The following is a 12,826-nucleotide window of genomic DNA, read 5'->3' on the forward strand; positions in this document are numbered from 1 at the left end:
TTTATGAAATATAAACTCCTGTTCAGCAGGGGGCCCAAAGCTGCAGCCAGGGTTACTACCTAAGCTGGGAGAGGTGCCTCTCCAGGCCGCCTCTGCATTTGCCTCTTCCCAGAGAGAGTGCTAAATGTGCTGCTGTTTATTGAGCATTGCCACTGATTGGGGGGCAGTGTGTGTGTGTGAAAAGTTCCTTGGAAACTGACCTTTCACCAGGCTTGAATTTCTTTCCTGAGGAGACACAATACCTTGGGAACCCATCCTTATGCAAAGAAACGCAGCTCTTTAGCTTCCCAGGCCTGATTTATCGGCCAGGAGCCACAGCAGAGCAGGGGGAGCTAGCAGGCCCCGCTCTAGGTTGGTCCCAGTGTCCCGGGCTCACTGCACATCCTCAGTGTTTCTCAGCAGCTGTCTGAAGTTTTTCTGCTGTGCCTGAACTGATGTCATTTCCCCCTTGGCAGACAGCTTGGGCTGTGCTGCGTCTGAGATATGTCACGAGAAGGTGGGGGTGGGTTGGGGCCAGGCGGGGGAGGGGGAAGAGTAGTGAGGAGAGCAGGCGGCCTGCCCTGCTGGGTCCCAGGACTGTTTACTTTCTCATCTCTGCTCTGGAACACCAGTGAACTGAGGGCACCGGCTGAGAGGCCAGCTCACCACGGGCCGGGCCATGCTCACTCCACGACCCTAACTGTTGAGAGCCCTTTGTTGCTAACGTTAGTGGACGATGCGCGCGCAGGATGCCGTTCCTCTGGGGGCTTAGACAGGTAACTGACCGGTTCTGAGAAGACGGGGGGGGGGGGGGGGGGGGGGGGGGGGGGGGGGGGGAGCTGTTATTGTACTACTGCTGTGAGCAGAGGGCGTGTTTTAAAAAGCGTCTTTGTCCTGACAGGTTAGGTCCCACACAACATTTCCAGCCGTCTTTGCTTGCTAGTTGTTCTTAGCCTCCAGAGCCATCAGATTCTCTACCCCCGGTGTCCCTCAGGTAACCCTAAGGCTGTCCATTTCTGATTTCCCATTAGCAGCCATGAGGCTGTGTGTACAGCTTTTGTGGAGGAAACTGTTGAAGAGTGAGACAAAGTGGGGTTCTTACTAACCCCCCTTTTCTCCTTCTCCATTTTGATTTGGTGAGGTAGGAGAGATTTCTTCCCAGTCCACTGGTTCTGAAGGGACTGGGGGAGGGGTGAGCAGAGGCTCTGAGCTCCCTGCTTAGGATGGCAGCTTCCCCTTCTTTTAACATGTGCTGTGCTGCTGAGGTGCCCTGGACACCTCATGGGGCTGGGGTTGGAACTGCTTGTTTTGGCCCCACTGACCGATCTGCAAGGCAGACAAACAGACCCCTGTGGCAGAGGCTTGATGGCTTTGTGGGCCACTGTTTTGGTGGTGGTAGTGGTGGTGGGGGCTCAGTTCCCGTCGGTACCCCAGTGTGGAATGAGAAAACAGTAGCAAGGGACCAGCTGCTGTCCCTGAGCATAGACATCCGCCGCCCGCCCTGCCAAGTATTTGTTCCAGGGCTTCTGAGAGCCTGACCCCCCCACCCCCTCCTTGGTCTGAGAGGCGTGTCTATATCGGAATGTGTAACTGTACCCTGCAGGGACAGGCACACGCACCCTCTGCAGCCTGTCCCCAAGGGAAGCAAAGCCTCTGGTGAGCTCGGACCCCAGGTCCCAAAGGGAGCCTGGAGGGCCAGCTGGTTACTTTCTGAGCAGAGTGCAGGGTGAGCGGATCTGCCAGGGTTTGCCAGGACTTCTTGAAGAGTCCTGAAGCATTCTGTCACTGCTGTGTCCATTTCACAGTAGTCTTCTGACGCACTTGGTATAGTGGCAGCCCTGTTGGGAGCACTTGCCAGTCCCTGAGAAAAGTTGCTTTAAGCTGTGCGCTTGGTAAGATCTGGAGATGCTGAGCAGCGCTGGGAGAGAGTGAGTGGATGAAGCGTCCCTTTCTGTCTGCAGCGGGGCACAGTGGAAGACAGGAAGAGCCAGGCCCATGCAGGGCACCCCCATGGGCCGAGCCCCATATTGGAGATGCAATTCAGAATATTTTCTTGAAGAATGTGTGTAGAACACTGATACCTTGGCTGGCATTCAGTAAGCACAGACTTGTGTGTGTGTGTGTGTGTGTGTGTGTGTGTGTGTGTGTGTGTGTGTGTGCGCGCGCGCTGAGAGGGTGGAACCTACCGTCTCGAATAGGATAGGCCAGTGAATCGCTGAGCTGCAGCTCAAACCCTTTAACTATTATTTTTTTATTTCTAATCTGTATGTGTGTGTGTGTGTCTATGTAGATATGTGTATGAATGTGGGTGCTCACACAGGCCAGAGGCATTAGATTCTGGAGCTGGAGTTACAGGTGCTTTTGAGGAACCCATTGTGGGTACTGGGAATCAAATCCAGGTCCTCTGTGGGAGCAGTACAACTGCTGAGCCATCTTTCTAGCACCATTCACTCACTGTTAAAGGACACGTGACTGCGGTGGTACAGGAGCGAGAGGCGACAGGCCCCTTTGTAGAACTGACTGTCATTCAGCACCTACCACTGTGCGCTGACAGAGTTGAGAGGACATTTCTTACTCTACCAAGACAACTTCGTGTTACATGCTGGAGTGGCCAGAAAGTGAAGGCCTGTGTCCTACAACCCCAACTCAGCTCAGAGAATGAGGTGGTGGGTAGCATTGAATTGAAATCCACAGAGCATCCTAAATGACCAATACCAGTCTTCTAGACTGGTTTCTGAACAGATTCCTGGCAAAAGGCTAAACCAGAGGGAGGGCTCCTGAAAAACCCTTGTACCCTCAGATTCTGCAGTTCAAACCCTGCTAAAGTGTTTGTAGCTTACCTAGTTTTCTGTATCTGACAGTCCTCTGTTGGAGTCATGTAAAAGCCAGCTGTCTAAAGTAAAGATTCCTTGGAGATAACCTGTGGGCCCTGGGATTGAACTCAGGTTGTCAGGCTTGCACAGTAACTACTTCCAATACGCAGAGCTCTCACGTACTGCGAGCAGCCTGGTACAAGGATGTGAAGATACAAGGTCCCAGATACCTAGTTCCATTCTTCTCAGGTGTCATGAAAGTCACTGAAAGTGGGGTTTGTTCAAATGTAGATTTTGTAGATTCTTGTGGGTTGCAGGCATAGTATTTCTGTTAAGTTGTCCTGGGTGTTTGATCCAGATTATTTCTGGCTATACTCTGAGAGACTCTGGCCTCCAGGGTTTAGAGACAAGACAGCACGCTGGCGCTATAACAGGAGAATGCCCAGAAAGAAGGTAATGGAGGGTAGTGAAGCTGCTGCATCAGGCCAGTAGAGGGTGGACATGGCAGGCTTTCCTGGTAAGATGTTCTTTGATCTGAGCCTCGACCAATAAATAGTTTACCAGACATCTGAGCTGGGGAAGGAGCATTCCAGACAGATCAGGTGAATCTTGGGATTGAGTTTGCCTGATACAAAACAAGAACCCTAGGCTTACCAGGGGTATCTTTTGTAGAGTAAGAGACCCAGTAAGGACCTTCATCAGTGGATGGATGGATGGATAATGGGTGGGTAGGTGGATGGGTGGATGGGTGGATGGGTGGATGGATGGATGGAAGCATGGCTTGACTTCAGTGTCTGTGAAGGGCAAGTGAGCCACAGGATGTTTGAATTCTTTCATGCAATGGACAGAGAAGATTGCTCACTAGAAGCACAGTGTTGACCAGAGTACAGTGTTCAGAGGAGCTGAGGTGTAGAAATTTCCTAGATGTGCTGTCGTATACCAGATTTTAGGCAGAGCACACAGGCACATTGACCTGTTGTCTGGCTAAGAGAAAATCTAGCATATATTACACGCAGGACTTTTGGCCACTTCATTAGGTTTTTTTATCTACCACACCATCCCTTCCAACTCCCCCAGCCCCCAACACTAGGTAGGAGAGAGAGAAGGTTAGAGGGGGAAGGGGTACTGATATGATTAGACCACTTTCTGCTAATTAAGGGCATCGAGTGCATTGGGGCAGATTTGGTCTTTGTTGTCGGGATATCTCCCACCGGCCACCCAGCAAACAGCAGCAGGAGGAGCAAACAGAAACCAGCAACAGCCGCAGGTGGAAGTGGGTGCCAGGCAGAGCCTTCCCTCCCAGGGCTCTGGCACTGTATAACCTCTGAAGAGTCCCCAGAATTCCAAATGTAAACCATCTCAGCTGACAAAAGACATGGCCCCTGCTAGAGCACAAGGCAAATCGTAGTCAGCTAGTATGGGCAGTCTGAAGCAGCCCCGCATCCCACAGCTGGGATTAAAACAAAAACACACTTCTATAATATTTCTGTGTTTTTAAAGAAACCAAAACCTCTCACTACAGCAGCAGGTACTCGGCCTGCAGATAGGAGTGCATTTGAGTTCATGATCGAGTTAGGAGGCATTGACTTGGTAATACTGGAAGATTCTTAGCATCAGCACTCTCTATCTGAAAAGTATTGTGCAAGTATAGTTCAAAGCAGAGGCGAAAGTGCTCTCCCAGCTCCTAAGAGGTTCACAGTCTCCGCTAGAATAAGTGTGTGGGTAATGGGGAGACTCAGTAGGTGCAGATCCTCCTCACATGACTTTAAAGGCGACAGGTGGTGTGACAAGATGACCCTTGTGCAGGCCATAGTCCAATCATGCCAGCTGTTGGGCAGTAGATGCTATTGGCTGTATAGGGTGACCAGTTGTTCTAGACAATGGGCTATAGGCTAGATCGTTGGAGACAATAATTTACATTAAAATACTGTCTTCTATGGAAGAGGCCCACTGTGCCCCAAATTTTTTACATCATGGTCATGGCATGGTGAGTTATCTTTGACACTAGAAATATGTTGTCTCCAGTGGAACTGAAAATAAGTCTTTGATCCTCTCGGAGTTTTTTGTCCATGTTGTAATTTGTCGTGACAAGAGGCATGGGAGGCCAGCTCCTGGCCTGAGGGGCTATTTGTAACCTTTTTAAAAAGTTGAGATGGGGAGGGGTGGTTGGCTGTATTGCCTTGAACCCTTAATCCTCCTGGACTCTTCTGTAGCAGGACCACATAGGCGTCCATCGTTGTTCCCGCTGCGGGTTCATTGCTGAGTGACTGGCGTCTGCAGGCCCTTCTTGGCGTGATGCTCATGGGCCAAACAGTGCGGAAAGCAGTTACTCCTCATGTGTGAAAGCCTTAGGGGCTGGGGATGGACTACCGGTTAGAGCTTAAAGCAGCCACCCAGCACTTGCCTGGGTTGGGTCCCCAACATCATAAGCACAAAACAAGTGACCTGAGCACTGAAAAGGCAGTGATGACTCCCAGGCCAAGCTGCGTGGAGAGAGCTCTGACAGGGGTAAGGAAGAGTTAACTTACCAACCTCTGGCATTGGGATTGCTGAATATTAGCCAACGTTTGTTGGGGGGGGGGGGCCGGAACTCTTTATGACTTCAGGATCACCACCATGTGCGAAGGGTCTTATCTTCCTATTACCAGACGAGAATGGAATTCAAGAGGTCAAAGTTCCAGTGTACAGATGAGTGTAGTGGTCCCTTAGCACTCTGTCTTGGTACGCCACAGGGACCAGGCTCCGCCTCCTCGTCACCCTGACCCTTCTGAGCTTAGGCTCTTAACTCCTGAGTTCAGGGCAAATTGAGCAAGCTCCAGCTGGGAGGGGGACCAGCTGTGTATTCTGCAGCAGCCACCAAGGTGACACTTGTTTGTGGTGTGGGTGGCTGAGCCAGAATCCTTATCTGCACTGATTGTAACAGTCTTGCGCCAGCCAGGGGAGCGCCCCTGCTCTGCCCTGCCATGGTCGGAGAGGAGGCTGTTTTCCCAAGCCCCTGTGGGTTAGCGGTTGAAGCCCTGGGGTGCTGTGTGTTTTAGAGGAGTGTGACATGTTCTTTGTGACCTCTCTGATGGAAAAGCGTAGAAAGGATGAAAGGGCCCCATCTGTTGACTCCCACTTCTCTCTGGGACAGAGCCGGTGACAGCAGCCATTTCCTCCAGTGGCTGCCCTTGACTTTGATCCACCTCTTTCCTTGAAGAGGTGAATTTTGCTCTATGAAAACAGCAATTTGGTTATTTTAAAAAAGCCTGACTTGGTTATATTTAAAAAGCTGTAAAATTCCTTGTCTTGAAGAAATTTCCTCTCATTTCTTAGCAGACTTCACTGGTCTTTTAATTCTCCATCTCTAGCAAATCTTGCTGCTGATCTGTAAGTTGTGGGTTGAAATAACCCAAAATGTTGACCTGCCTTAATTTGTGTCACCTATGGCCACTGCTCCTTTGGGCAGAGTTTGAATCCTGGGTCTAAAGGGAGGCTTCCGTTGCTGGAAATAGTGATTCAGTCCTTCGAGGTGACACCTGGGCACAGGAACCCAGGAGACTGAGGCAGGAGAATTGAGAGTTGGAAATTAGCCTTGACTATGCAGTAAGCTAGAGGCCAGCCTGGGCTACATGACGAGACTGACTAGGGGGGAGGGAAGGAAAAGAAAATAAATAATGACATTTCTGTATTTCTTTAATTAGTGTTCTCTTTCATGATATACATTGCTTGGTAGATTAATGTGTATATCAATGTCAAAATGTATTATGAATCATACTTACAAATATGAAAGCTATAGCTTTTTCATTCTCTGTGTCTATTATAGGGAGTTTTGAGCAGTAACATCTAAAGTAGAAATAGACAATAAAATCATATTAAGAATTAAAAAGTGAAGCTGAAGGAATGGCTCAGAGGTTAGGAGCACTGGCTGTTCTTCCAAAGGTCCTGAGTTAGTTCAGTTCCCACCAAGCTCATAACCATTTGTAGTGAGATCGGGTGCCCTCTCTGGCCTGCTGGCTCACATGCAGGCAGAATGCTGTATAAATAGTAAGTAAATAAAAATCTTAAAGAATTAAAAAGTGGGGCTAGAGAGATGGCTTAGCAATTAAGAACACTGACTGCTCTTCCAGAAGATCCAAGTTCAGGTCCCAGCACCCACATGACAGCTTACAACTGTCTGTAAGTCCAAGATCTGACAACCTCACACAGACAATTCAGACAAACCACCCATGCACATAAAATAAAAATAAATTGAAGCAGCAGCAGCCGCGCAGCCTGGGCCCAGCTCAGCACCGGCTTCTCTTAAAAAAAAAAAAAAAAAATTAAAAAGCCAAGTGTGGTAGCATACACCTTTAATCCCAGCCCTCAGGGAGGCAGAGGCAGGCAGATCTTTGGGAGTTCAAGGCCAGCCCACAGAGAAACCTTGTCTCGAAAAACAAAAAAAGAATTACAAAGTAAATCCTGGTCAGTGACTTGATTCTGAGTCATTCGTTCAACTACAGAGAAGAGTTGCTTCCCAAGAGCCACAGCAACTCCAGGAAAGGATGTTTGCTCTGCAGATGGCTGGGGTGTGACACTCTAGCTTCTTTTCCTGGAAGCGGCAGAGGGTTTACGGGACTGTGTTTTGTCTAAGGCTTTGTTTCTCTCTGGCTTCATATTTATTATTGTTTGGCTCTTTTGCTCAACACACATGATTTCAGGAGCACCCGCCGAACTGTGACGCAAGGTCTGTGTGTCAGTTTCAGATAGTGCCTAAGTTAGTGCGTGGTTTTCAGTCCAGGGTTTGGAAATCCTGGTTACCCGCCGACCACAGGACACCCCACCCCCACCCCAGTGTGGCTTCCAGTGTAACAGGAAGGCCTGGGAGAAGCCAGGGCAGACTCCAGCAGACATGGAATGCTTGTTGTGCAGCTAGTCTGCCGCCTCCGAGTGAGGCTAGAGTAAGCCTGTTGTGGCTGAAGAGCCAGGGGCTCATTCCTCACCCTTCCGGGAAATGAGATTTCTAGGCTTTAACCTGGGGAGGTTCTCTGCAGGCTGCTGCTTGAGGGACCAAGAGTGCTGTTTGGGGTTCGGGTCGGTGTTCTGGAGCATCTTGGCTGCATAGTCTTCAAGTCCAGGGCTTTCTGGTGGATTTTTGTTAAGAGTATGTGTGATACTGACCTCAGTTCTGCCCTTGGGGAGTTCACAGAGCACAGAGTGCGTAAGCCAATCAGGGAATGAGACTGAATAAGCACAACAGCACTTTAAAACTAGGGGCAGTTTTGTGAGTACCCCACCCCCATGGCATTTGGCAATGTCAGACATGGTTGACTGATTCTGGGCTCGGCGATGGGTAGGTGAAGAGCTCTAGGGAAGAAACTCCTAACACCAGTCTGCTGCTGTACTGAGGGGGTAGGAGCCATGGGCCCAAGAGAGGAGGCTCACAGTGTAGCTAAGGCTGGCTTTGAACTCACAGCCCTCCTGCCTCGGTCTCTCCAGCACTGGGATGGGAGGCTGATTAATAAAGGGAAGGCAGATGCACCCTTTCCTTGCTTCCTGAGGCTCCTGTGTTTATGACCTGCCCAAAGACCTGGCCTCTTACATCGATTGCCCCCTTAATCAGCAGGGACTATGTCTCATCAAAAACAAACAGCTGTTTCCTGTGTGTGGGAGGAGATACTCCCAAATCCTTCTACATCTGAAATCCTGCCTCTTTCCCTCTGTGATCTGGGTATATACCTCCTTCGGGCCAGATCAGTCTTACCCAGAGAACTCACAGCTCACAGGGTCAGGTGGCAGTCACTTTCCAAACCACAGTATCTTAGTTGAATGCACCTGACTCCAGTAACAGACGGACCCTCCACACTTTCTTATACCATTGCAGGCTGTTTTAACCTCTGCAAGTAAGGTGTCACAATTGAGAAAGAATGTTATTCTTTCTCCAGGGTTGGAGTAGACACTTGAACATTTTTGAACTTTTTGATACATAAATCTCCAGCCCTGGATTAGAAGCCAACAGCAGTGAGACACTGTGCTGTGTCAGCAATAGCCTGCCCAGCTGGGTTGAGGATACATACCCTGATGAGTGGATGATTATGATTAAGGAATGAGATGTGACTAGATGTTTCACTGCTAGTGACATCATGCCAGTGACATCAAGACGGCCTTCATAGCTCAGGCCCCTCTGAAAATTATGTCTTTTCTTTCTGGACAAAGAAATGAGTATTTGGGGTTGAGAGAGATGACTCAGTGTTTAAGAGCCCTGGCTGCTCTTTCAGATGACTTGGGTGTAATTCCCAGCACCCACATGGCAGCTCACAGCGACTCCAATTCCAGGGAATCCGACCCCTCTTCTGGCCTCCACGGGCACCAGTCATGCATGTGGTGCACAGATATACATGCAGGCAAAAAGCCCACACACATAGAAATAATTTAAGGCCAGGAGGGAGGGGTATTCTGTCCATGAGCCATTTTCAGTGTTTAGGATTCAGTGAAGTCACCGATGAACTGGATGGTCTCGGGGTTGGCTCTCTCAGGGGTGGTGTCTTCCAGGGGACAAGGGCAGGCTGGCGAAGAGCTTTGAGAAGCTTGAGTGCCCTACACGAGTGTGGGTGACGTGGCACACATGTGACTTTATATGTGTGTCCTCAGAGGCTTTGCCATGGTACAAATCATTAAGGGGTGAGGGGTGATGGGAAGTCGAGAATACCTCAGTAGTCCTGCACAAGTGAGGCTCTGGTTCTAGCCCCTGCACCACACACACACACACACACACACACACACACACACACACACACGACTGAATTTTATTGATTTATATTGTACTTGTGAAGGGGCAAGATGAACTTAACCCTTTCTGTGTCTGTGGTGGGGGTGTACACGCAGGTAGCCGTGTTTGGAGGACGGAGGCCAACCTTAGAAGTCAATTTTCAGGACCTATCCACTGTGGTTTTTAAGATGGAGCCTCTCGCTGAGACCTGGGCACAGTGAGTAGGCCAGGCTGGCTGGCCAGAAAGTTCAGGGATTCCATACGATTGCCAGCATGCTCCATGGTGCCCAGCTTTTAACTCGGGTGCTGGGGACTGAACTCGGGCCCTCACATTTGCACTTCACTGACTGAGCCTTCTCCCCAGGCCCCTCATTCCCCAATTTTTGAGATAGGGGCTCATGTAGCCCAGACAAGCCTCAAATTTCTCAGAGGATGGTCTTGAACTACTGATCCTCCTGGGATTGTAAGGGTTTGTCGCCATGGCTGGTTTCATGTTGTGTTAGGGATTGAGCCCAAGGCTTGATGCATGCTAAAGAAGCACTTTCCCAACTGACCTGCATCCCCAGCCTGAAGGTGAATATTTAGGGATCTTTTCAGCAACAAGAACTAAAACAAAGCAGGCAGTGGTGGCACAGGCCTGTAATCCCAGCACTTGGGAGGGAGAGGCAGGTGCATCTCTGAGTTCGAGGACAACCTGGTCTACAGAGTGAGTTCCAAGACAGCCAGGGCTACACAGAGAAACCCTGTCTTGAAAAAGAAAATAGCTTTTTGTTAATTTTTTTTTTGTTGGTGGTAATATTTTGTTTTACTTTTTGAGACAGGGATCTCACTGTGTAGCCCTGGCTAACCTGGAACTCACAGAATCCCCCTGTCTCCACCTCTTGAGTGCTGGGATTAAAGGCCACATGCATGCTCAGCTTTCTTCTTTTAGTCTTGAGGGTTATTAAAGTGCCTGGAAGGCAAAGTCCATTATCTGCTGGTTTTCTGTCAACTTCCAGCATAAAAATTTAGGATTGCATTAAATTTTCTCTGCTAGTGTTTCAATGTTAGATTCAGGAAATGCTTCCTAGCAGTGTAGTTGCTGAAGCTGGGTTTCTTCTTTCTTTATAAAAAGGAGAATAAGTAACAGGTAAAAAACCTCCAGTGGGGCTGGAAAGATGACTCAGCAGTTAAAAGCATTGCCTGCTTCTCCCAAAGGACCTGGGTTCAATTCCCAGCACCCACATAGCGACTCACAACTGTCTGTAATTCAAGTTCCACACATAGGCATGTAGGCAAAACACCAACAGACATAAAAGGAAGGAAGGAAACAAACAAAGAAAGACCCTTCTGTGCTTGACACAGGCAGCCTGGTTCTCTCTGGTGAGGTGGGAAGGACCCTGATTCAAGAGGACTGCTCCTCATGCAGTAGAGAGCAGCTTTTTGTCAGGTGCCTGTCTGACGTGAGATGCTGCTGTGAGCTTCAGTGTGGGAAACGAGGTGCTGCTGGTGCTCAGGTCTCCCCAGCCTTAATCTGAGTGAGCAGGACACAGGTAGAGATAATCATACATAATCCCGGCACACATCCCCACATGACTGAGTCAAGCAAAGGAGACATGGGCCACGGGCGTATGGTGAGGATGGAGCCACCTGCTGCTGTGCTCTTGCTTTTTCGAGAGTAACCAGCAATGTGGAGTTTAAAAAATAAATATGTTTTTAAGATTTGCTTTTGTTTATATGTGTAAGTCTGTGCCTGTGTGTCCAGGTACTCACGGAGGTCACATGAGGGCATTGCATTGGTTCCTCTGAAACTGGAGTTACTGGTGATTACGGGCCCCCTGATGAAGAGGCTGAGAACTGAACCTTGGTCCTTCTGGAAGAGCAGCAAGCACTCTTACCTGCTGAAACTTCTCTTTAACCCCTGTGTTTATGTTCTTATCTAATGGTGCTTTCCCTCCCCTGCCCTCCCTTCCTTTCCTTCTTTAAATGAAAAATAGGGGCTGGGATGGTGGCTCAGTCAGTTAAGTCCGCTGGCACCTGTGTAAAAAGCTAGATCAGGGGCTGGAGAGATGGCTCAGCAGTTAAGAGCAATGGTTGCTCTTCCACAGTACCTAGGTTCTATTCCCAGCACCCACATGGCTGCTCACAACTCCAGGTCCGCGGGCTCAGACAGCTTCCTCTGACCTCTGTAGACACCAGGCACATACATGCTTGCAGGCAAAACGTTCATATACGTAAAATATAAACAATTTAAAAAGATAAAGACACCATGTGAGGCAAACCTGCCCGGTGTGTTCAAGAGGTGCCCTGCCTGCACCCGCCTGCACCCTGCTTATGCCAGCCCTCTGCTCTTCAGATGAGCCCTTACTAAAAGGAGCCATACTTCTTAGTGGCAGAGGGGCTACCTTGAGTTGGGCTGCCTTTTCTTACAGGGGTTTCCAAGGGTGGAAGAGTGATCCAATATGCTGTGGTACGTCCCTGCAGCCAGCCAGACCTCACAGGGCTGTGGCACAAGGGCCTCACCAAGTGGACTTTAAGAAAACTTTGGGGTATGTTGTAGCTTCGGCTTTTCACTTTGGGATTTTCCTACAGGGTCAGGTGACTCTGTGAGTTATCCGTGTTCCTAACAGCAACACAGGAAATGGATTTTAATCTCTCCGCTTGCTGCTCCATTTGGTGGCTGTTTAATGAGGTCCCAGTTATGATGTGGCCTCGGCACTCACAGTACTTGCCAAGTAGGAGCTGCCTAATGAATGCGTCACTTATTCTTAAAATGTATGCTTATGATTAATTTTATTTCATTTTTTTGTGAAATGGGATAGAGGGTAAATAATTTAACATGCCCTGATTCTAAGTCCGTGCTTTTGTGAGTAACTGTTGGGATGTGTTTGGGAGTTTAGGAAAAACATTAGCCCTCATCTGTCTTGAAAAGCACAGACTGTTTATCGTACGCTCACTGTACATCCAAGTGAGCGAATTTTAACCATGAATATATGTGACGTGCATAACCTAAGGAGGGTTTTCATTTACTTCTTTTTAAGTTTATTTTTTAAATTTTGTGTGTATAAGTGTTCACCTGCATACATATTTGATCATCACATATATGCCTAGTCTATCATCACTCAGATCAGAAGAGGGCATCCAATCCCTGGGACTGGAGTTAACAAACCTCTGTGAGCTGTCATGTGGGTGCTGGGAATTGAACCCCAGTCCTCTTCAAGGGCAGCAAGTTCTCTTAACAGCTGAGCCATCTCTCCAACCCCTCATTTTCATTTTTAAATTGTGTGTGTGTGTGTGTGTGTGTGTGTGTGTGTGTGTGTGTGTGTGT

The 12,826-nt window shown here is 48.9% G+C and overlaps 1 protein-coding gene across 2 annotated transcripts in view; it reads left to right on the forward strand.

Annotated features, from left to right (window-relative positions):
• Wbp1l (WW domain binding protein 1 like) overlaps nucleotides 1–12,826 on the forward strand; it is a 62,622-nt gene that overhangs the window by 23,092 nt on the left and 26,704 nt on the right. The window contains exon 1 of one of the 2 annotated variants that reach the window (XM_055630107.1): nucleotides 595–755. The exons of the other annotated variant lie outside the window; for it this stretch is intronic. Coding sequence (XP_055486082.1) covers nucleotides 729–755 — 27 coding nt within the window. The 5' untranslated portion in view covers nucleotides 595–728. Of the gene's footprint in view, nucleotides 1–594; nucleotides 756–12,826 lie in introns of those variants that run through there. 2 annotated transcript variants of the gene reach the window in all.

Source organism: Psammomys obesus, unplaced genomic scaffold (genome assembly GCF_907164565.1).
Source record: "Psammomys obesus unplaced genomic scaffold, mPsaObe1.curated_primary_1811, whole genome shotgun sequence".
Taxonomy (NCBI): Eukaryota; Metazoa; Chordata; class Mammalia; order Rodentia; family Muridae; genus Psammomys; species Psammomys obesus.